Source organism: Colletotrichum aenigma (assembly GCF_013390185.1).
Source record: "Colletotrichum aenigma strain Cg56 chromosome Unknown KSG_Cg56_contig04, whole genome shotgun sequence".
In the NCBI taxonomy this organism is placed as follows: Eukaryota; Fungi; Ascomycota; class Sordariomycetes; order Glomerellales; family Glomerellaceae; genus Colletotrichum; species Colletotrichum aenigma.
This window is the reverse complement of record NW_023500910.1, coordinates 1,122,450-1,145,037: the sequence shown is the minus strand read 5'-3', so window position 1 is coordinate 1,145,037 and position 22,588 is coordinate 1,122,450. Positions and strand designations below refer to the sequence as shown.

The 22,588-nt window shown below is 51.4% G+C and overlaps 7 protein-coding genes across 7 annotated transcripts; 4 read left to right on the top strand and 3 right to left on the bottom strand.

Annotated features, from left to right (window-relative positions):
* Positions 1 to 472: 472 nt before the first annotated feature.
* hmt1-1 (Heavy metal tolerance protein) lies at positions 473 to 3,385 on the top strand (the record flags this gene model as incomplete). The annotated part of the gene is made up of 2 exons (XM_037321454.1): positions 473 to 607; positions 1,400 to 3,385. 2 exons carry the CDS (start codon positions 473 to 475, stop codon positions 3,383 to 3,385), a joined length of 2,121 nt encoding a protein of 706 aa, XP_037179081.1.
* Positions 3,386 to 3,508: 123 nt separating this feature from the next.
* Positions 3,509 to 5,260, bottom strand: GIT1-2 (Glycerophosphoinositol permease 1; the record flags this gene model as incomplete). Its single annotated transcript, XM_037321453.1, has 6 exons — positions 3,509 to 3,604; positions 3,667 to 4,350; positions 4,401 to 4,618; positions 4,670 to 4,763; positions 4,819 to 4,969; positions 5,034 to 5,260. 6 exons carry the CDS (start codon positions 5,258 to 5,260, stop codon positions 3,509 to 3,511), a joined length of 1,470 nt encoding a protein of 489 aa, XP_037179082.1.
* Positions 5,261 to 6,421: 1,161 nt separating this feature from the next.
* On the top strand, positions 6,422 to 8,211 carry phoD-1 (Alkaline phosphatase D; the record flags this gene model as incomplete). The annotated part of the gene is made up of 3 exons (XM_037321452.1): positions 6,422 to 6,505; positions 6,568 to 7,785; positions 7,873 to 8,211. 3 exons carry the CDS (start codon positions 6,422 to 6,424, stop codon positions 8,209 to 8,211), a joined length of 1,641 nt encoding a protein of 546 aa, XP_037179083.1.
* A 454-nt stretch (positions 8,212 to 8,665) lies between these two features.
* On the bottom strand, positions 8,666 to 8,869 carry CGCA056_v006200 (uncharacterized protein; the record flags this gene model as incomplete). Its single annotated transcript, XM_037321451.1, has 1 exon — positions 8,666 to 8,869. One exon carries the CDS (start codon positions 8,867 to 8,869, stop codon positions 8,666 to 8,668), a length of 204 nt encoding a protein of 67 aa, XP_037179084.1.
* A 1,741-nt stretch (positions 8,870 to 10,610) lies between these two features.
* psoC-1 (Methyltransferase psoC) lies at positions 10,611 to 11,655 on the top strand (the record flags this gene model as incomplete). The annotated part of the gene is made up of 4 exons (XM_037321450.1): positions 10,611 to 10,821; positions 10,882 to 11,118; positions 11,176 to 11,478; positions 11,531 to 11,655. The coding sequence occupies 4 exons, from the start codon at positions 10,611 to 10,613 to the stop codon at positions 11,653 to 11,655; spliced, it is 876 nt and encodes a 291-aa protein (XP_037180448.1).
* Positions 11,656 to 12,846: 1,191 nt separating this feature from the next.
* Positions 12,847 to 15,477, bottom strand: atad3-b (ATPase family AAA domain-containing protein 3-B; the record flags this gene model as incomplete). The annotated part of the gene is made up of 6 exons (XM_037321449.1): positions 12,847 to 13,076; positions 13,148 to 13,420; positions 13,477 to 13,680; positions 13,740 to 13,986; positions 14,203 to 14,325; positions 14,380 to 15,477. 6 exons carry the CDS (start codon positions 15,475 to 15,477, stop codon positions 12,847 to 12,849), a joined length of 2,175 nt encoding a protein of 724 aa, XP_037180449.1.
* Positions 15,478 to 15,924: 447 nt separating this feature from the next.
* Positions 15,925 to 22,299, top strand: pnbA-2 (Para-nitrobenzyl esterase; the record flags this gene model as incomplete). Its single annotated transcript, XM_037321448.1, has 8 exons — positions 15,925 to 16,112; positions 16,183 to 16,507; positions 16,576 to 17,179; positions 17,237 to 17,872; positions 18,246 to 18,839; positions 18,890 to 19,479; positions 19,535 to 19,990; positions 21,979 to 22,299. 8 exons carry the CDS (start codon positions 15,925 to 15,927, stop codon positions 22,297 to 22,299), a joined length of 3,714 nt encoding a protein of 1,237 aa, XP_037180181.1.
* Between the last annotated feature and the right edge of the window lie 289 nt (positions 22,300 to 22,588).

The window sequence follows — 22,588 nt, the reverse complement described above, 5'->3', positions numbered from 1 at the left end:
AGAAGCTAGACTTTGAGATTCATGTTTGCTGCATTGCGGTCGACAAATTGGACAGGATTTTGCGAACTGTTGGTTGAGCATCAAATTCGCCACCCAAACGGCATGTTAGCCGTACGCAAGCGGAGGACTTTTGCCGAAATCAGTTGATTGGTTCTGTCGTCTGACAACAGAACAGTTCTTCTTCAAAAAAGCTCAATTCGGGTCTTGCATGTCACTGCTGATGTGCATATGTGAGTCATATGATGGCTCATCATGATGCTCTCAGACAATTATGACTTGCTTTCACCCAATGTCGATTGATCTGCTGCTTTTTTGCGAATGGATAGCATCGCATCGAAACTGAGTTGGGTTTGGCCTCAGTGGGGTTTGGCTCAAATGAAAGAAACATATACAGGGAACATGAATTGGGTTGCAGCTGAAGGTGATGGCTGTGCATCGTGGACCCCGAGAACACCGCGGCAAACCACTGAAAATGGTCCAATTAGGACCTGTTGAAGATAGCCTAATAGAGACAAACTGCTACAGCTATGCCGCAGCCCGCGCGTTCCGACTCAAGTTCGCGCTTCAGCGCAGTCTAAACAGTCTAGCTAGAGACGGCCCGGGCCCGGTGAGTCAGATTTCAGTGTATGAGCACTGCCCACACGAAACTGCCCACACGAAAAAGTTTAGACAAACTTGCCCGCTGCGGGACATCGTAAATGTAGTGGGGATGACAGAATCAGCACTAAAGGGTACGGTACACAGCTAAAGAGACTGTTGTTGGTTTGCGATGCACACCGGCAGTTGGTCTTACGTCACACGCGCCAGTTCGAACCAACTCGGATATATATATTTATTAAGTTTCTTCCGCCTTGATCTTGAGGCCCTTGTTCACCAAAGCATGATCATCTTCAGCCAAGCGTCACTGCTCCCATCCAGCATGGTCACTCGCCTTGGGGCTTGTGAAGCCCTCCACTACGGCTGTGCACTGGGCGTCGCTCTAGTCCCAGCTGTTTCAACACTTGCACAACTCCGCCGTACAGACAATAGAGTACGACCATTACCACAAAATCAATCAAAACCACGGTTATTTCTTTTACTTGTCACTTTTTCTACACTTATCTCAGAATTTGTTATCACCGCTAATCAACCAAATGCATTGGAAACTGAACAATCTCATTTGGTTCATCTCTTTGTGTCTATTTTCGCTTGGACAGTCGCTTTTTTTTGTCGCCATGGACGCGGCTTTTCTCTAGGCGTTCCCGTCGCCACAGTCCTCTTTGAAACTCCACTATTAGTTCTGACCGCTGTTGGCGATCTTAACTCCACCCGACAAATCGCCATACTCTGCTGCCAGGCAGTCCGCCTACTGGCTGTGTTGCTCCTTCTCTCAGCCCGGCTAAGTCAATCACTGAGCAAGAATCAACAAGATGCTTCGGAAGAAAGCCAGCCATTTCTCCGGACGAGTTCCTCTACCAACAGAAGCGATTCAACTTGCTATGGCAGCGTGCCATTTAGCGACGATACCGAGACGGAAGTGGCCAGCAAGGACTCGGACCTCGATTCCGAAGATGACGAGGATGACAGCGCCAGCATCAAACGTCGCCGTGCTAAGCGACTTAAAGAGACCGGAGGCTGGCTTGGTTACATCAAAGACTTCACCATCTTTTTGCCTTATCTGATCCCAAAGAAAGACCGGAAAGTCCAGCTCTCTATCTTCCTTTGCTTACTTTCTATCGCTGGAAGGAGAGTCTTGAACGTCTTGATCCCAAGTCAGTTAGGTCGCGTTACGGATGAGATTCTCAACAACCAGGCTCCTTACGGGACTCTTGCCATCTGGCTGGGGTTGGTCATCTTAAAAGATGACGCAGGCCTCGGTCTACTTGACGCACTCGCCAAGATTCCGATCAAGCAATTCTCCTACCGCCAAGTTACCAACGCCGCCTTTGGTCATGTCATGGGCCTGTCTATGGAGTTTCACTCTGAGAGGGACTCAGCTGAAGTAATGAAGGCTATTGAGCAGGGCGAGTCGCTCACCAACGTTCTGGACACCGCTGTCAACGAGATACTGCCTACCGTCATCGATCTGTTTGTGGCATTTTGGCTGCTTTACTGGAAGTTCAATGTCTACCTCGCTCTTGCCATGGCCTTGGCCGCGGCAGCGTTCATGACACTTGAAGTCTACACATCCAGCATGAACATCAAGAACAAGCGAGCCTCAAGCAAGGCTGAGAGAGAGGAGGCCAGGGTCATGCACCAGGCTGTCCAAGGTTGGCAGACTGTCACTTACTTCAACATGTTTGGCTATGAAAAGCGTCGCTTTGGCCAGACCGTTGAGTCTCGACTTGAAGCGAGCCGTAGATACGGTATTGGCGACGCCCTGGTTCAAGGCCTTCTCGACATGGCTGTTCCGCTCACCTTCTTTGTTCTTGCCAGCCTGGTTTTGCGCGAGATCTCGCAAGGTAGAGCCACTGCGGGCGACTTTGTCTTTTTGCTTCAGTACTGGGACTATCTGGTCTGGCCGTTGAAGTGGCTTTCGCACGATTACCGGTACTTGATGAATGATCTGGTCGATGCTGAGCGTCTTCTCAATCTCCTCCAAACCAAATCAACAATCGTCGAAAGTGAGAACGCGAGGGAGCTGAGGGATGTCAAGGGGCACGTCGAGTTCGAGAACGTCAGCTTCTCTTACGATCCAAGACGGCCTACGATTCAAGACCTGAACATATCGGCTGCGCCAGGGCATACCGTTGCCCTAGTCGGAGAGACTGGTGCAGGCAAGTCCTCCATCATGAAACTTCTGCTTCGATTCTACGATGTGACTTCCGGCCGCATCACTATCGACGGCCACGACATCCGCGACATCACTCTCAGCTCACTTCGGGATGCCCTCGGCGTCGTTCCGCAGGATCCATTGCTGTTCAACGCAGCAGTAATGGAGAATCTCCGCTACGCCCGGCCGATGGCCACGGATGAGGAGATCTTCGATGCCTGCCGAGCGGCCGCAATCCACGACAGAATCTTGTCGTTTGCGGATGGCTATCAAAGTCGTGTGGGAGAGCAGGGTGTCAAGTTGTCAGGTGGTGAGATCCAGCGACTGGCTATTGCACGAGTTTTCTTGAAGGATCCGCCAATCCTTATTCTCGACGAGGCTACCAGCGCGGTAGACACCAAGACGGAATCGAGCATCCAGGGCGCCTTGGACGTGTTGAAGGAGGGCAGGACGACTTTTGTCATTGCGCATCGACTATCTACGGTTGTCAGTGCAGACAAGATCATCGTGGTTCACGAGGGAAGGGTGGTAGAGAGTGGAACTCATAATGAGTTGCTGACTCTTGGCGGCAGATACATGGATCTGTGGACAAGGCAAATCGGCGGTAACTCGGAGAAGGCCACATCATTATAGAATACGCGTGCTTTTTCTTTGTGTTATTGGGTAGCGAAATACATTTGCTTTTACTGTCCCCTGCTCATTCTTAAAGCTGAGAGCTTGTGATTTCATGTTTAGAAGACTTTGTCGGTTAAAGAACTAGTAAGCTTTCAAACCCATATTGCTGGTATCGTATCCATTCGCCTCGAGATAGTTCTTGAATCTCACGTCCTCATCTTCAAGATACTTAGGAGCCTTTGCACATCATTAGCTAAGTTGACAGGGAAAAGGAGAAGGGCAGAGGGGTTGAAGCTCACGTTAGGAATCAGGAACCAGACACACAAAGTGCCTATGACAGAGATACCACTTCCGATCAGGAAAATGGCTTGTTGGCCCTTGAGACGATCATCAAAGCTGGCGAGAGCGGCGCTGAGTGCCGTCGTTCCAACAGCAGCACCAGCCTTACCGACCGCAGCCGCAAATCCAAGGAAGTGCCCTCTGAGCGGAGTCGGGAAAGACTCGCTGGAAACGAGAAAGTTGCAATCGCCCGGTCCGACGGACAAGAAAGTCTGGAAGAGACCGTACAAAGTGACGAACAGAGGGAAGACGTTGTTGAGTTGAATCATGGATCCGCCGATTGCGAAACCGAAAATGCAGACGATGGCCCAGCCGAGGGCGTAGGTCTGTCGGCGGCCGATGCGGTCCATCAATAGCGCGCCGATGAAAGCGCCGGGCAAGGCAAACGCATTGATCAATGCCGACCAACCGATGGACTGGATCATGGTTTGCTGGGAGGAGAAGCCTGAGACTAGGGTAGGGGCAAGCAGGTTGAAGGGGTAGACCACGGCATCGTAGAGGAACCAGGCGCTGCAGCAGCCGAGGAGAGGCTTCCAGTAGAACTTCAGAGCAAGCTTGTAAGGAATGTTCTGCTGGATTGCATGTTTCTTGTACTGCTGAGAGTCGACGAGTCGCATGCGGAAGAAGAAAATCACCAAGGGTAGCTATTCAAGACGTTAATCCGGGCCTCTAGGAACAAGGGTGGTCTACTTACGAAGATGCCGATGCCAAAGCATATGCGCCAGATACCATCGCTGGCTTCACCGTTGTAAGCTGCGATGACGATGAGTGATACGATGCTAGAGCCCACGAAACCGGAGATAATGGCAGCATTCGTGGAAACGGCGACGAGCATTCCACGCCGTCTCCGCATAGCTTCGGTACTGTCGGCACACTCGAGAGCTTGGGATGTGCAGACAGTGTACTCTCCACCTAGAAAGGGTCAGTCGAAGCATTAAAACGAAGGCGTCCGCGTGAGCTTACCAGCACCAACTCCCGCAACTCCACGCCCGATAACCATCATCCAGAACATTCCTTGCACAGAAGTTCCATGTGCGGCAGTCGCAATCACAATACCCTGAATGTCTTAGTCCCAAGATCCTCGCTGAGAGAGTGAACAGCTAACGACTCACCAAGACCAAGAAGAAAGTGGTCAGTACGATGCCAACTTTTCTACCAAATTTGTCGATGCACAGTCCAAAGATGAGCATGCCGAAAATGTCACCAATAAGAATGGAGTTGGAAAGTCTGGTCTTGACCTCGCTAGTCATTTGCTTCGGATAGCTGGGGAGAATTTCAGCCAAAAGGTTCGATTTTCGACGGAATATGCTGGACCCCGAGAACTTACAGCTTCGCCAAGACCGTGTTCATGTAGCCGATGATCTGAATGTTGTATCCGTCTGAGAAGAGCGCGACTCCTTGAACCAGCACATCGAGTTTGCCAGCTGTCCTGACCGGAGGAGCCTGTTCTTGTGACGAAGCGTCGTCGCGCGATGTGACAACAACTCCGGCATCTTTCTGTGTGATGTCGTTGGCAGAATCGGAGCCTGCTTCTGAGCGTGTTACAGTCTCCATGTTGGCGATGTTTGAAGCGACTTTGAGGCTCACTCAACCAAGTTTTCTCGGTCACGAAACGAGACGGAAGATGGACGACCAAAGACTTAAGTATGGTACAGTCCCGGCACCTGGAAGTTTCGCAGCTACTACACGTGGAACCCCTGATCATACCAACCCTTCGGTACGCAAAGACTCTGAAGATCTCCAACGTGGGTTTGCACGCGAATTCAAAAGGGACACAGGCGCGAACCGGCATTCGATGTATTAACGCACCACTTGGTGGCTCCCGGTCCCCCGCCAAGTTGGATAAGGTGTGCCGGCCATTGGAGTTCAATAGTGATCCTCATGGTTGGGAGCTGCCAGTCGCCGCGAACCATTGGACACGTGCTTGAAAACTTACATCCATGGACTGATAAAGGATGGCAATTAGATGTACGGAACATGACCGAAACCAGGAATACCGGAAGTTGATTCTTGCAGGAGCATAGCGTTCCTTCGCACGACAAGGACGAGCTTCCTCGCCAGTGAGTTGAGAGCGAAAACAAGCTTTCACAAGCTCTAAAACCTCTTTATTGGGTGCTGTTGAGAAGTCCCCGCTGTCGGAGGAAATCCGTCGGGTCCGGGCGCTCAACGGCACCCACGTGGTGGAATGCGGACTTGTCAGACGTCGATCGGGGTAGAGTCCCGCTGCCCGCGATCCACATGTTGGTTCCGATATGAACCCTACCAGTTCGTGAACACAATCCTTCGCTGGGGGCCATTGCGATTCGAGAGTGTTTGAATGCGTGTTTAACAGTCGGTTTAAATCCGATCGGCTCGGGAACGCGGCCTTGGACGCGCATGCTAGCCCACAGGCCCCTCTTGGTGACACTTAGAAACTGCAAACTGCTGATTGAGCCGACGAGATGCAGCACGTGTCTTCCTCATTGGCAAGACTGGATTGCTGGCCACTCCATGGAAGGTTTGAACCTCCACCGGACAAGGACCATATTTCCAAGACCACGGACTTGGGCTGAAGATTTGGCAAGAGGGTGAGAAACTGGGAAGTCTAGGTCTCTCCTCATACTAACTATGACCAAACATGTCGACTGAAAAACGGATGACAAACCGTCTTGCGTCGGAAGCAACTCAAAATCAACATCGGAGGAACAACCCAACCAGGGTACAACCAGTCTGAATATGGCATTGTCAAGCGTTCTGGATTCCGTGGCCGCCATCACGACGCTCACTCTCAGGATCACTGCGGTGATTTTCACAAGATTTGTATTTGACAATCTGAACTTCGAGTTATCTATGGAAGAGGCAAACAGCTAACACTGAGACAGCATCCTCTAGGACGAAAGTATCTCAACCGCATCTATGGCAACTTTGCGGTTTACGTGCTTTACCTCATCGCAAAACTCTTCTCGGACAACTCTCAGCCTAAGCGCCGTCATCCAAGTTTGCTGCTCCTATGTGGCTGGGTTGACTTAAGGCAGTCTCTTTCGAGCTTCATTACGATTTTGTTGAATCTTCTGTCTCTGGGCGCTGTTTGGGACTTCCTGTATCGAAGTCATTACTTACATCAGAGCGACGACACCTCATTCTCTCGTGTGGGTTACGTCGACGAGACCTCAGCGCGCATCGTTGCTCGTGCCCCAATTGCGCCTGTCACACATGTCGAAATTAGACTTACTTCGGCGGAGGAAGATGCAGAGCAGCCAAAGTCTCAGGTCATCACTGTGACCGACGCAAACGACTATACCGGAACATTCCTTTTTGAAGAACTCAAAGCCAATACAGAGTACTATTACAATACTAATGCAAGCCATGCAGGCTCATTCAAGACAGCAGCCAGAGACCCCAAGCGATGGAGTCTAGTGTCAACTAGTTGCATAAAGCCTTTTTACCCCTACAGCCCGGTGGATCATGGTCTCAGAATCAAGGGGCTCGAATACCTAGACCAATATCTCATGCAGAAGCCAGTAGACATGATGCTTTTCCTCGGCGATTTCATCTACATCGACTTACCCATCGCCCTGGGCTGGACCCCTGAGGACTACACCACCGCCTACCGCCAGGTTTACGCTTCGCCAAGCTGGACGCCGGCACTCCGCTCCCTGCCATGGCTCCATCTCTACGACGATCATGAAATCATCAACGACTGGGCCGCCAACGAGACAGGGTTGTACCAGTCCGCTATCCAGCCGTTCTGGGCCTACCAGGGGCACGCGAACCCCTCGTCGCAGTTCGGCCTCGGCAAGACGCATTACATCTTCCGCAAGGGGGACATATCTTTCTTCGTCCTGGACACCCGACGATACCGATCTGCGGAATCCATGGACGACGGGCCCGGCAAGACGATGCTGGGCCCCGCCCAGCTCGCGGATCTCCAGGCGTGGCTGGCGTCGGAAAAAGCATGGAAGGTCGTCGTGAGCAGCGTGCCCTTCACGCGAAATTGGAGGGGACCCGATTCGGCCGACAGCTGGTCCGGATACCTCCACGAGCGGGAGCAGGTCTTGGACATGATGAGGTTGACCGAGGGAGTGGTTATCTTGAGTGGGGTGAGTTAAGCTTCTCTCCGGCCGAAAACTGCAGTGGAGATGGCAATCTCCTCTATTGTGATTGTCGAGATTAACATTGCTTTTTAGGATCGCCATGAACACGCGACGACAATTTTCCCGCCTGGCGACAAGGGTGGGAAGGCGATCATAGAATTTTCCACATCCCCTCTAAACCAGTTCTACGAACCGTTCACTCGGTATCACAGGCAGATCGAGGACACGGACGTCTCTGTGCATTCGCATCCTTGGGGCAGCTCCAAGTTTGGCGTTGTTTCCTTCGACACTTCGGAAGAGGATCGTTTGGTAGTGGACTACGACTTGGTGGTTCAAGGGCAGAAGACGTGGAATTACACCTGGACTTATCAGCGACAGCGCTCGGTTGAGAAAATAGCTCAGCTAGGGCGGGATCTTATCGGCAGGGGTTGATGCAGGTTAAATCACGTCAATCTTGTTCGAGAGGGGCAGGTGTGTGATGAGATGAACGAATTCTTTTTTGTTTGTTGGAAGAAAAAAATGAAATCTTGTCAAGCGTGGTGTCTGTCATGTTTGTTGAGACCAGTCCGGCCAAGTCGCCCTCCGCCATTCTCCCTCCCGTGTCCCGTTTTCCCGTGCCCGGTCAACCCCCAATTCATTTCGGATCCTGCAAACGCCTCCCTCATATTCCCAGCTCGCCCGTAAACTCCCGCTCATGTACCCTAGGTGGCATGTCTAACGCATGCAAGAATCGAAGATTGAAAGTTGCTTGGAGTGCCATGGATCTGGCTGTGCTCCGTTTGGTGTGAAGAAGACTCGGCGGACCAAGTGGTCCGTTGCCTGGTGTTGCCGGTGCGCCCATGTGGTAACTATGGAATTGCCATCGTGTGCCTCGTTGTTTGTGGTCTTAGACGACGGGTTGCAAGACGTCGGACTCGGGCATGTGCGCCGCTGCCTCATCACGGCGAGCGATCGCAGCCAGGTTGCCGTGAACACCAGCTCTGGCGTTCAGGTTGTACTCATGGCGGATGATGTTGTTGAGCGGGGTAACGGAAGCCTGCGACACTCCGAAGAGCGCGGCGACCATAACATAAGCGAATGTGACCTTCATGATGACTGTTGTCGAAGCAAACGATCTGCGCTGCGGTTCGATATCGATTTCGCGTTCGCGGTAAGGCGTGGTGGTAAGGAGTGAACGGTGGTGTCGAGGTCAACTCGAGAGAGGCAAAAAGGACAGAGAGCAACGGACGGAGTTTTTTTGCACACACTGAGGCTTGACACTCGCGAACACGAAACACTGTCGAAGAAGATGGAGGGTAGACGGGGTCATTAAGTACGAGACAGCGGCGGACGGCTTAGACGGGATGATAATGGCTCTTAATCAATGTTCAAACCTTGATCGTCTCTGGGGTGGAGCCAATGGCCGTGAGAGATTCGGATCTTCGCACGCGCCATGAGGGAAGGTGGTAAGGGGATCAGCCAGAATGACTCGGCAATGTGAGGGACTCAAGGGTTGACTGCTGTGCCATGCGGGCAGCGGCACAGCGGCACTGAGAGAGCAGCCAAAGGGCGCTGAGAAACAGCCCTACAGTGAGTGTTTCCCATGGATGGCGTGACTTTGCTTATTTAGCTCAAGATTGGGGCAGCGGTTTCATGTATGTTGAGATACGCGCAGTGATATACGTTGCAGGGCATGGATCAACCCGCTTGGCTCGGGCGATATGACACAGTATTGTAACCCATCCGTTCTTCTGCCAGGCACGCCAGGAACCGCACGGCGCCGGCTGAATTGCTATGCAGGATTCTCCGAATTGCCATGCCTCTAAGCGACAATCTACTCGGATCACCCGAATAGTGCCCAGCCCCGAATTGATGCTTTTCTCGTCCCGGCCCCCGTCCGGCTGACTAGACGGAGCCAAGCCCCTACGACTGCGGACGGCGGAAGCGGCATAGCAGATGAAAGTGCGCCGGGGGCATGCATAGACTTGCTGCAGTCGGCTGACAAAGGAGAACTCAATTGCAAACGAAACAGAATGAAATACAGAAGCAACATGACAGCGTAAACCTCGGTTAGTCCGCACGTCTGTAACTGATTGATAGTGCCTGTTGCGTGGCTCGAGCGGCACATGCTTGATGGCAAGGGGCAAACGGGAAGGGAAAACGTGGAGCTCGGCTGGCCTCTCTCGCCCGCACCCGATGAACCCTCCCTCCCACCAACACGTCACTGACCTCACCATCCCTAACTCCCCATCCATCTGAAGCCGGAGGGAGAGTTGACAAGTCGAGTAGTTTGCTCTTTCAACGGACGGAGAATCGGATCGTCTGAAGGTGAGGTTCTCGATGGAATAAATGTTATTGCGCTCTGGCGCTCTCAAAGCCCGTTCGGTATCGCTATCGGATCCGTATCTCGAGGCTCGCTAACCGGCATGTTGCCATTCCATGTTGTTTCCTGAGCAATCGAAACTTCTGCCATACCGCAAACACAAGTTGAAGTTCATGCTCCCCGGCTTTCTGGTTGAGTTTGCATGGCAAAAGTAGCTCCTGAGCGGTAGCCATTGGTCTAAACAGGCAATTTTCTGACTAGCTGTCGCATTCTAGAACTGCGCTCTGGCTACCGTCTCTTCGGTAGCCAACGCTTTTCGGTATGTTTTTGCCGATGCCTCTAGCAGCTGACATTGAGACTTTCGCGAGTTGGTGTTGAAGCTTGGGACGATGACCTGCATATAATAAGTGATTGCTCTCCCGCCATCTCTCATCGTCTTATTGTGAGCCAGCAACTCTCTCATACTTGTAATTCTCAGCTATCTCAATCTATTCAATCTACTAAATACTATTCGCATAATAACCTCAACATGAACGGCGCAAACGGTGCAAACGTGGCCCAGGCCCAGGCCCAGGACGACAAGTCATACCTGGCCATGGTTGGTAACGCCGACGCCGAAGTGGAGCGTCTCCAAATCCAGCACCGCTGGATCCAAATGTGCCTCAACGACAAGATCGCATTCGCCCCCGTCGACCTCAAGAAAGACGGGCTAAAGGTCCTCGACATGGGCTGCGCCGATGGTACGCTGCTCCCATAGCCAGTTGCATTCACCAGAACCTGAAGTTGACGCGCAAGATTAGGGACGCTCCTCAGAGACCTGCAGAAACAAGTCCCACCCTCCGCCGAACTGGTTGGCGCAGACGTGTCGACCGTTTTCATGCCCACGTCAGCTCAGGGCAACATCCGCTACGTAACCCAGGACGTCTGCGATCCACCCGCGGACGACCTCAAGGGCAAGTTCGACATGACCCATGTCCGCAACGTACTTCACAGCACGAGTAAATCCGGCGTTGAGAAGGCCGTGGCAAATCTTGCGGGTGAGTTTTCGTGTCTTTCGCCACTTCTGAGTTGCATCGTGGCCTGACTTTTGATAGAAACGCTGGCGCCTGGCGGATGGCTGCAGGCTATGGAATTGGACGTGTCTTCCGACCAGCCAGACCAGCCTCAGGCCCTGAAGGATGTCATCCACATTATCGGAACGATGATGGAGAAGGTGGGCATGGATCGGGGTTACCAGAAGAAATTGCCCGAGGCATTCAAAAAGGCGGGGTTGCAGAACGTCAAATTGGAGCGGATCAACTGCGGCGTCGGCAGAGTGCATGCCAACGACGAGGACATGAAAATGTCTATTGAGCCATTTAAACGCACAATCGCCCTTGTTTCAAGACAGGCGAAAGGTCAGTCGCATCCTTGGCGCCAACTATGATGGAGCTGACGTTGCATCGCTAGTGATGTGCCCCGAGATGCCGGCTTCAGTGTTTGAGAACCTCGAAGAGAGATACATCAAAGACATGACGGAGAAGGGCGGAAATTTCCCCGGTGTCATTGTTTACGGCCAGAAGGTTGCGTTGTAAGCTGATGAGCATGCCGACTAACGCTGCATGTAAGAATACTGTCAAACAGAGAGAGGCGACCCAGGTGGTCAACTTAGTTTTTGGAGTGTAATGAAAGTTAAGTTCGATGATCTTTCGAAGAAGAAATGCAGCGACGGGAATGACAGCAAACAGCAAAGGCAAAAGGAGGTTACGTGAGACGGCTACCATGGCTACTCTATTCGTAGATGGTTCAACCTCGCCCCACGACACACTCTAATCCCGCATACCCCTGGTTCCTTTTGCAAATGATATCATTCACTATTGACTCTTTCAATCCTTTACACGATAGTCATCATTCTTGCCGCAAATTCACAACACCTCTCACTAACGCTGATGTCTCTAACAAGCCACCGGAGGAGCAAATTCGTAACAGGTAGATCCGGAGCAGCACCAGGCCCAACCATCGCGGCAGACAGCCTCTGTAGGCTGACACCCGGCAGCCTGTCGTTGCTTGACACCCTCGGGAGCAGCAAGCGCCATGGTAGCCGCGACAAAGAGAGCGGCGAAATTGAGCTTGATCATACTCTTTCGTTCGGATCGTTTGATTGTCAGCGCCTGTTAATATCACGTCGTAAGTCATGCGAATAAGATAGTCAGAGGTGTGTGCTCACATTGGAGAATTTTGAACTTGAGTTGAATAACTCTGTTGTGAGACAGAAACTCCGGCGGTGACTATGCTGTTCTCAAATGCATTGCAAACCCAGTTTTGTGAGAGGACTGGCCTATCTATATATAGGTACCCGCTTGTGGACAGCTGATCAAGATGCGCGGGTGAATTTGAAATCGGCAAACTTGTCTCATCAAGGAAGGTGTTCTGGAAGGATCACAGGATTACTCTTGGCGCCTACCTCGCACTTGGGCAACTCGGGCAAAGGAGCAGAACTGCGTTTTTTCTTGAACCCGTCCTTCCTAATTGAGGTTAACCGTCCTTTCCATTATTTAGTGAGTGAAAGAGTGGTCGTACACGATAGGAAGCGGAACACTGTTGTGTGGGGTGCGTTCTAGTGGTAAAGGCGATGGGTACTACATCGTCTCAGCACGGCTCATGTTCTACAGCATATCGTACCTAAGAGTAACGTTAGATATTTTGAGAAAAGAAGTATCGCATTGCATGTGTCCAAAACATTAATCACATCCTAATGAGTGCTGGTCGGCTGTCTCCAGCCGTGGTCAACCCGCCCTCGACGGAGATTCCTGCTTGGTACCATCGTAGCTGTCCAGTCTCTCAATTCTCTGCTCTGCTCTTTTCCCCTCATCTCTGCGATGAAGTTCATTGAGGTATCCTTTGAAGTCTTTGGATAGTTCAACTACTGCTCGGAGGTGGTCATCCTTCACCATAATTCTTCCTTCGCGGTCTTTCTCTGCGTCATACTCTGCCAGAGCAATAGCTGTCTGAAATGCTACAGCGGTCATTCGTTAATAACTCACTCACACACCAGAGCTCACAGTTTTCATTTACTGTGCCACTTACCATTTCCGATATCTCTGCCGTTCCATTTAAGGCGTTGGTTCCTCAAAGACTCGATGTACTCCGTGGCATTCAAAGTCAGACGCATCGTATCACCCTTCTCTCGAGCAAGCTTATCGATGAACGTCTGCCACACTCTTTGCCGCTCGTCATCACTGAAGTCTGGGTAGTACAGTTGTATGTGGATGCGGGAAATGAAGGCATCGTCGAACGAGCCCACTCGATTCGTCGTGAGAAATAGTATGCCATCGTAGAACTCAAGGGCCCTTAGAAACCCTTGAGATCCAGTCAGAAATCTCTTCCAAGCGAGCCAAGGTCAAATCGTTACTCACCAGCGACTAAACTGTTCCGCATCAAATCAGACGTTGTGCGACGCTCCATAAAGACATCAGCCTCATCGATAAGAAGAACAGCGCCCCATTTCATGGCTCTCTTGAAGTTTGCTGTCAGATTCGACTCCACTTCTTGGGGATCTGTGCCAATGTCGCTGCTCGTCAATATCATCAGAGGACGGTGAGTGAATTCGGCAATGCATTCTACATATCGGACTTCCTGTTAGTATACGTATGCACACGAGGATAGCATGAGGAACTACCGGCTGTGCAAGTTTTTCCAACACCTGGTTTGCCATGCAAGAGAAAAATCAGGCCGGTTCCCTTGCCACGCACAAAGTCTGCGCTCCACCTCGTTTCCTTCATGACTTCGCCGTGTTGGGTAAGTCTAGCAAAGCTCTTTGATAGAGCCATGATTGTTTTCAAGCGCCTCTCATCCATGACTAGATGGCTTATCATGTTCTCGTTGAACTGAGGATCGGATAGGTTTCGTACATGAACCCGTTCTAACTAATGTTAGTTTCACGAGTCTGAACATATTTGGCAAATAGCCCATCTTACCCCACGTTCGAGTCCGGAAGACCCAGGTCCAAACCTTGCAGGGCAGTAGAAGGAGTTCGTGATCGATTAGGCCATCGTCCTTATCTCGGTTTCCAAAGTTGATAAAGAGAGGTGGGCGGCGCGTCACAAGGCTTCCTTCTTGCTTCCTTCTTGCTTCCTACGTACGCATACATCGCAAGTACACTCAGTTGACCAGTCTCTCAGATCATCATCTGCCATTGGCTCAGGCGCTAGCCTTGGATACGTGTCATGGAGACTCTTGACATCTACCATGACCATTCCATCGACCTACTTAGTCAATACAAGAAGCAGCAGACAAGAATTTGACACTAAGATACTGACCTCAATATGTGGGAAATCCGCAGTTTTGCCCCTGTGTTGGTAACATTTGGGCTCTAGCATTTTGATGAGATTCTTCCCGTTCTCAATAAGTTCACGGGCTGACTCGTCTTCAAGAAAGGTGTCGTCGGCAGTCGGATCGATGAACTTTGTTGCTTCCCCATTCTCAGCGTCTGTTTTCTCGCCATCAAATTTGGGCCATGGCGTCGTATTCGCCCACACGCGTTGAATGCGTTGTCCGCCGTAGTCTAACCTCCAGCCATTGATTTGCCAAACGGTTGGCGGGTTCTCGAGTACACCTCCTTCCATAGAATGAATCACATACGCGCTCCAATCAGGATCACGCGCCTCCTCCTTTTCCAGAACTGTGGTTCCTGGTTTGTGAGCCACCCATCTCCAGTCAAATGTTGCGTATCCTCTTTTGTTTCTCTCCTGCTCCTCCCGGACATCTTCCATAACTTCAACATCCAGGTATTCGAGTAGGATACGAAGATGCTCGGCAGCGTCTTTCTGTCTGATGCAAAGTTCATCTTCCTTCTTCGATAGACAATCTTTGCGAAAGTTTTGCAACTCGTCGTAATGGTGTACAAGTACTGGATACGGCTTGGGAATTGTAACATACTCCCCAGATAAGTCCTGTCCTGGGTAATATCGCACAACCGATTGTATGGCGTTGATGAGTGCTATTGAGTGGATTCGAAGAGCATAATTTGGCAGTGGCTGAGAGTTGAGAGCTAGATCCTTATTTGAATCCATAGCCTGAGCGACAACTTTGTAGGAAGTGATGACCTCAAATATTGGGCCGTCGCGCTGATTGATGATGGATTTACTGCCCCTTTCTTGTACCCTCTCGGCAAGAAGGTCGTTAGTGAAGCGGTTGCGGTACTCGACGCGGTAGCCAATCTTCGGTTTCATTAGCCGCTCCTGTCCAGTGGCCTCGAGACTTTGAGGACCATCTTGGACGTGTCCGGTGTGTGCTTCGGAATCCAACTCGTCGTCCTCATCTATAATAGGGATACCAAAAGTACGAGCTGCACTCTCTGCTTCGCTTCCGCTACAAGACTGTGTCATTTCGTCTGCGGTTGTGCGGGTCACCGACATGCTGGGATTGAGTGAAGGCATCTGAGGCATGCGATTTCAAAGAGTAATTTGCACGTCTTTTATTTCATAAAGTTCGAAGCGCCTCCATTGACTTAGGTTATTCGCCCAAGTCTCAGCAGGAGCGGGGTATCAGGCCGTATGTAAAAGGTTGGTCAACGACTAAGCGTCGTGCGGCTGGAGATAAAGCCCCTCGATATTTTACCAATCACTGAGCGAGGACGCAGTACATCATGCCACGTCAGCTGCATGTAAGCTATTGCTTACTGTGGTGCAGAGAATAGTCCGATCAAGAAGGACTTCCCCTCATACTGGGCGCAACACTACCCTCAAATGTTTGTGGGGGTCGCTAAGCTGACGTGAGGTCTATCAGTGCTTCTCGCAGCCTTATGCCATGCTCACCCACCCGTCTTTCACAACTTGGATCACGACTCCGATATAGATCTCAATATGCAGGGATTCGATGATCCAAGATATCTCGTCCGTGCTTACAGCTTCCAGGCCGAGGAGCGTCTGCCCCCGACAAGCGCCGCACAGAGTTTAGCTCATATCCTGGCCGAACATCAAGGAAGTCGCGAAGACGCTCAAGATCCTTGGCGGCGGTTCTTCGAGCCATTCTATTCCAGTGAAGAAGCAAGGTAAGTCATAGCCTATTGATCAAAAAAAGACCTTTCTGCCACATTCTGCGCTAACATTGCTTTGGCGCAGACATTCCAATCACATAACTCAAGTCCTTGATGTCGAGACGGAGCAATTGCGCGTGAAGTGGAAGGAATTCGTAGAGTCTATTTCAGCAGCAGACCGATTGAATCTCAAATTGTCCGAGCCAACTATGAATAGTGTCATCGAAACTGTTCAGGAGATACAACGAGCCTGGGAGTCGAAACAAAGTACCAGTCGGTTTGCTAGGGCGAAGAGGTTGTTCCATAAGTTCTGTGGAACCCTCCATGCTCATAAGGCTCTGATCCAAATACTACCATCTGGTAATGAATACGTCTCAATTTTCACCGGAACTCTAAATGCGGTGATACAAGTAAGTTCACTGCCCTAAGACGTGACAGTTACGCGTTCACATTAAACTCACAAGACTCCCTGTGTTAGGCGAGCGCAAATCACGAGAGGATCGCAGAGGGGCTTTCTGAGGCATTGTGCGTCATGAGTCAGCACGTCGATGACTGTAAGAAGGAACTGCAGTTATTCGACATGGAAGACATGCAGATACTCGTCGCAGACTTGTACGCGCATACTTTTCTCCTTCTGACGAGTGTCATGGACTGGATGATGAAAAAGAGAATTAAGCGCTTTCTTGATTCTTTCAACGATGATCTGCCCAGCATTTTTGAGAACGAACTTAGCAAGATCAAAGGCATTTCAGATCGCGTCCAAAACCTAGCATCGCAAAAGGCTCGAGCAGAACTGAGATCCACAAGGTTAACACTAGAGAGTTCAGCGAGAGATTTGCGGGCGGGCTTCGAGGGCGAGAGGCGGCATCAGGCAGAAATGAAGCACCATGCTGAGAGTATCTTGAGAGAGCAGAGTCGTATATCTGGATTTTGGACTGATGAGAAGCGGCATCAGCTGGCTGACAGCATTGTCAACATGCTGGAAGAGAGGGCGTCCCGTTGGTTGGACAACAGCCAAGCCAGAACGAGCCATCAGCAGATTCCTCCTACGGTTCTTCTGTCACTTGATGGGCCTACACAAGGTATGCCGACTTCTCTTAACGTATTGCTGGTCATCATCGCTCATTTTGTTCACATAGTGTCGGAGTATACTTCTGAATCTGTTGCCATCAGCTCTCGTCATCTGGAGGACTTCTTCTATCGTGATAGAGTTCGACTGCCGTGTGAAGCGTTTGATTCAATAAGAATCCCGGCAGATTCATTCAGGGAAGTCAGTGATTGGGCTAGAGCATCAGCTCCAAACTTGCTGTGGCTTGAGGGCCCTCCTCTCGACGGCGACGACTTCGAAAACCCAGTCACAATGATGGCAGCTACGGTCATAGCCCTTGCCGAGAAAACGAAGTTGCCGGTCATATCATACTTCTGCGAGCGCCGGCGAGGCGAGAGGTTAAGGGAAGAGAACGACACCATAGAAGCACAAGCGATGCTATCTTTGGTTTATGCACTCATCAGGCAGCTGATCGAGCTTCTTCCTCCGTTGCTAGATACTAGTATTGACCTTTCGGAGAGACGGTTCAAGGCTCTTGACGGGTCTCTGGGGAATTGGAGCCAGGCTACCTCAATCCTCGCTGATCTGGGCGGGCTTATGCCTGGTCCGGTGCTTTGCATCATTGATGGTCTGCATTGGCTTACCGATCGAGGAACTGACAACTACCTTTCGGATCTCCTGAAGATCCTACGCGGGGACAAATGGAAAGTTCTTCTGTTTACCACGGGTAGGTCGGTCGTTTTGCAGGATGAGCTCTCGAGGTCAGAGATCTCGACCATCGATGTTCATTCATTCGGACGTGGGGTGGCATTGGACCGACAAGACTTTGATGAATAATGAGGGTTGTCGCGGACGTACAAGGAGGTCGATTCAGAGATCGGCAATGCGATTCCATGTTGACCTATTTCGCCGTAACGTGAGAATCCGATCCACGCAAATGATCACAATCTATTTTCACCGGGGTCGAGCAAATCGTTCTTGGTGACGGGGGACGCTGCCTCCGTACAAACCGCTCGATCGAGCTAGCAGCGGCGCTGTTTCCCGTCCGGTGATTAGCGGCGCAGAAGCGAGCATGGGAGTTGCTTTAGCTCGACGAACAGCGATCATTCAGAAGGATCTGGGGGCACAAGCGGGCTCAGTGAGCCCGATACAACGGTGTGGCGGTCGCACAAGAGAGCACCAAAGTTCCGCGATTTTGAGCAACTTCAACTTCACCTCAACATCGCTCTCAAAGCTGAAGATGCGTCTCTCCTGGCTTGAAGTTGGTCTTGCAGCCTTTGCGAGCCTCGTCGCCGCGTCGTCAAACCATCATGGGGCGAATTGGCTCACGGTGGACACGACGAATGGCCCCATCACCGGACATCTCGCGTCTAATGCCTCAGCCGTGATTGAGTATCTCGGAATCCCGTACGCGAAACCTCCCATCGGCGACCTTCGATTCGCTCCGCCGGTGCAATTCAAGAGCAATGCATCATACGAAGCATCAAAGTTCGGGTTCGACTGCCCGCTGTCACCATCCAAGAAAGTGGACTATCCCGACATCACTCCCCAAGCCCAGCGCATCATCAGCTACTTCGCTTCCGGCGCGGGCACTCCTCAAAGCGAGGACTGCCTCACCCTCAACATCTGGACCAAGCCAGTAAACAAGCTGCAGTCTTCCAAAAAGCCTGTGATTGTCTTTTTCTACGGTGGACGTGAGTAACCCGCGGCAGATTTCCGTCCAGATGCTGACTGAAATCTACAGGCTTTGCCATTGGCAACACCAACAGTCCCTTCTACAACGGCAAGTATTTTGCGGACGCCCAGGACGTGGTCGTGGTGACGGTCAACTACCGCATCAACATTTTCGGATTCCCTGGAATCCCTGGGCAGCCGCAGAACCTAGGTCTGAGAGACCAACGTGCCGCCGTCGAATGGGTGCATGCCAACATTGCCAGCTTCGGTGGCGACCCGAGCAAGATCACCATTGCCGGTCAATCATCCGGCGGCGTTAGCGTAGATTACTGGTCATACGCGTACACCAAAGACCCCATTGTGAACGGACTCATCGCGCCGTCGGGGAATGCATTCAGTTTCCCGTTGAATAGCCCGGGCGTACCTGAGCGGAACTGGAACACTGTTGTTGGGGCTGTCAATTGCACCGACTCTGAGAACGCCCTAGCATGCATGCGTGAGGTGGACTGGGAGGACATCAAGGCGGCTGCCGCGGCTGTCAAGCCGACTTCTAGCAGCAGTGTCCTCCGATCAATTCCCCCATTCTATCCCATTGTCGACAATGAGATTGTCTTCCCAGACTACGTTTCCCTGACAAAGAACGGAAATTTTGCCAAGTTGGTCAGTATTCAACCCTCTCAGTCCCTGTCAAACTGTTACTCAAACAAGCACGCAGCCCATTCTTTTCGGAAACAACAACAATGAAGACGGATACTATCGAATCCCAGCCTACGGAAACGGCGTTGTCCCAACACCTGAGCAAGTCACATCCTTTCTCCTGGAGTCCTTCACCTGTCCCAACCTCTACCAAGCCAACGCACGACTCGCTCAAGGCGTGCCGGCCTGGATCTACCGCTACTTCGGCGACTGGGACAACACCCGCCTCTTCCCCACGAGCGACGCCTACCACGGCGTCGATCTGCACATGATCTTTGGCGCGTCCGGAGATGTCAGCGGTATCCCTCCTTCAGACGCACAAAGAGAGACTACCAAGGCCATGCAGCGAGCCTGGGCTGCGTTCGCGAATGACGCCCAGAATGGGTTGAGTGAGGTGATTGGTTGGCCCAAGTTTGACCCAGAGACAGACTCTCTGATTCTCTTGGCTCAAGGCAACAACCCTCAACCAAGCTTTGTGAAGCCGGAATTGTATGGCGCCCCGTGTTCTACTGTTACTATGGGGGCTCTGGCAACTCCGGCCTCGTCGTTGTAGAGCGACACACTTTCGGTAAAGACAGCAAAAGAGTTGGGCTTGTCTTTCCCGTGATCTCACCTTTTCTATATTATGCACATATCCACATGAAAGACCTTGAGCCTACGATTTTGTAGACAGATTGAAAACTAAAACCAGGATTTGGCCAACTTCGTCTCTTGAGTTTCACCCGCATGTGAATAATACCGCCGTTAATGAAATCCAATCTGTGTTCACCGAACGTTTCCCCGGCCGGAAAGGTAGAGCATACGAACTTCAATTCAGAATTAATGCCAGTATAGCTCTGGCATTGGTGTGGTGGTACCGTCGCAAATACCGGACATAAAGGTAGTGATGAAACGTAGATCCACGACACATCTACCGGCCCTCACCGAACCTCAACCAGCTGTTCCGATCTCCAAGCCAAACAGGTTCCCCCGGGGAGTGTATAAGAAACCTGCGAATCCCACTCCTCAATTTCTTCTCTTTCTTCCTCATCTTCCATAACAGCCTTCGATTTCAATCCCAGCTTCCTCTACAGCTTTGTCTCAGGCTTTCTCCTTTGGCGTTCGACTCCATCTTCCTCTACAGACGGACTCCGCTACCCACCTTCGAACTCTGGCTTTCTCTACAGACAGACTCCTCCAGCCTCTGGCTCGCCTATCCTTCTACAGGTGGGCCAGAGGCACCCGGTGTCGACTCCATCTTCCTCTACAGGTGGACTCCGTCAATCTTTCTGTCAGGATCGTTTCGGAAGGGGCTAGAAAGGGGAGGTAGGGGAACGAGGGGGACGAGGGGGACGAGGGGGATGGGGGAGAACAACAAAGGAGCGGCACGGTTGTATATAGATAGATCACAGGGCGTTCATCACTTAGAAGGGAGGTAGATTTCAGTAATTCATCTTTAGATCCCTTACTGCAATTGGCCCCTGTGAGCGTTCACCCTGTGTCGCAAACCTACTGACACTGTTGCTTCCTCTTCCTTCCTTCGCAGGTACAATTGCGTACCTTAGGATTGTTTCCATGTCCCTCAGCTGCTGTACCGCTTCAGATGTGAGTGGTGCACCTATCGCACCAGTTTACCGCTCGATGGCATATGTCTTGGAAATCAGTGAGATTTCATGCTAGGCGAAGGCATCGTCAATCGCATGATCAGAGGCATGAGCAAATTTTTCTCGATACAAGGCTCTCGTGGCATCCTCGACTCTCTTCCAGCATCTTCTAGAATCATCTTCTCTTTGCAGGCAGCTTCTCGTGGTCGGTGAGCAACCCGGAAACCCGGTTGTCGCATTCTCCACGGAATTCTGCATCGTAGGCGTCACGAGGCTCGTTTTGGATGAGAAGGTTGCTTCATCTACCTAGGCAACACAATGAAATCGCAACCTTGGTGGTTTGCCATCGTTCCGAATGAAGGCATTCCCAACCCATCAGTCCTCGCATTCTCCACAACACTCCGTGCCATAGACACCGGGAACGGTCCAAGTCGGACGCAATGGTTGCCCCAACCACGGCAACCTAGGGAATCACGAACTTTATGCCAATTACACCTCCAAACCCTCACCGAAATTGATATCCAGGTCAATCACCCCCATCAATAGAATCCAGCCAGCTCCCATCCCCAATCTCTATATAACCCCAAATTCCCTCTCTCTCCGTCTCTCCTTTCCTTCCTCCTCCTCATCCGCTAAGTGCTTCTGCATACGCGAGCCTCCACCAAAGAAACAACCCTGAACTAGGGCGGGCATCCACAATGACCCGCGAGTTCCAGCAGCGGTCGCCCCCAGCCTTGGCCTCTCTTCTCCGTCTTGGCTCCTCCTCCTCTTCGGCCTTCGAACACTGGCTTCCTCTACAGCCACGACTCAGGCCATGCCAGCGCTAGCTCTCCGGAGCCAATATCGCTGATGGGCCCTCGAACTCTGCCTTCCTCTACAGGTAGACTCGGGCTTCCAGGACTTCGACAACGACACTTCCGACTTCGACACTTTCGACTTCGACACTTTCGACTTCGACACTTTCGACTTCGACACTTTCGACTCCGACTTCGACTTTGACAACCAGCCCCCCTGCACAGCCTTTGAACTCTGGCTTCCTCTACAGCTACGGCTCGGGCTTCGCCTTCGACTCTATCCTTCCTCTACAGGTAGACTCAGGCAACTGGTTGTCGCCCGCCACCTTCGACACTTTCGACATCTCCAACCACCAACACCACCAACACCACCAACACCTCCGACACCTTCGACACCTTCTAGATAGAATTTTTAGCTTAGAAAAAAGAGAAAACATAACACCCATATAAACATTTATTCGCATGAACCGTGCGTGCTATTGATCTGGGTGACAAACATGTTGCGCACCAATATGAAGTTTCTTTCCCAGACCAATCTGCCAGACAAGGGCCGTGCGGATATTGCAATTTGCCGATGCCTCCCATGCGGCACGTTTCCACGCACTCAGGTGGATGAGTGTATCAAGTAACACCATAGTCCGTGAATCACAAGTTACTTCAGCAAATTGACAGAGGAACTTTTACTATTAACACTAC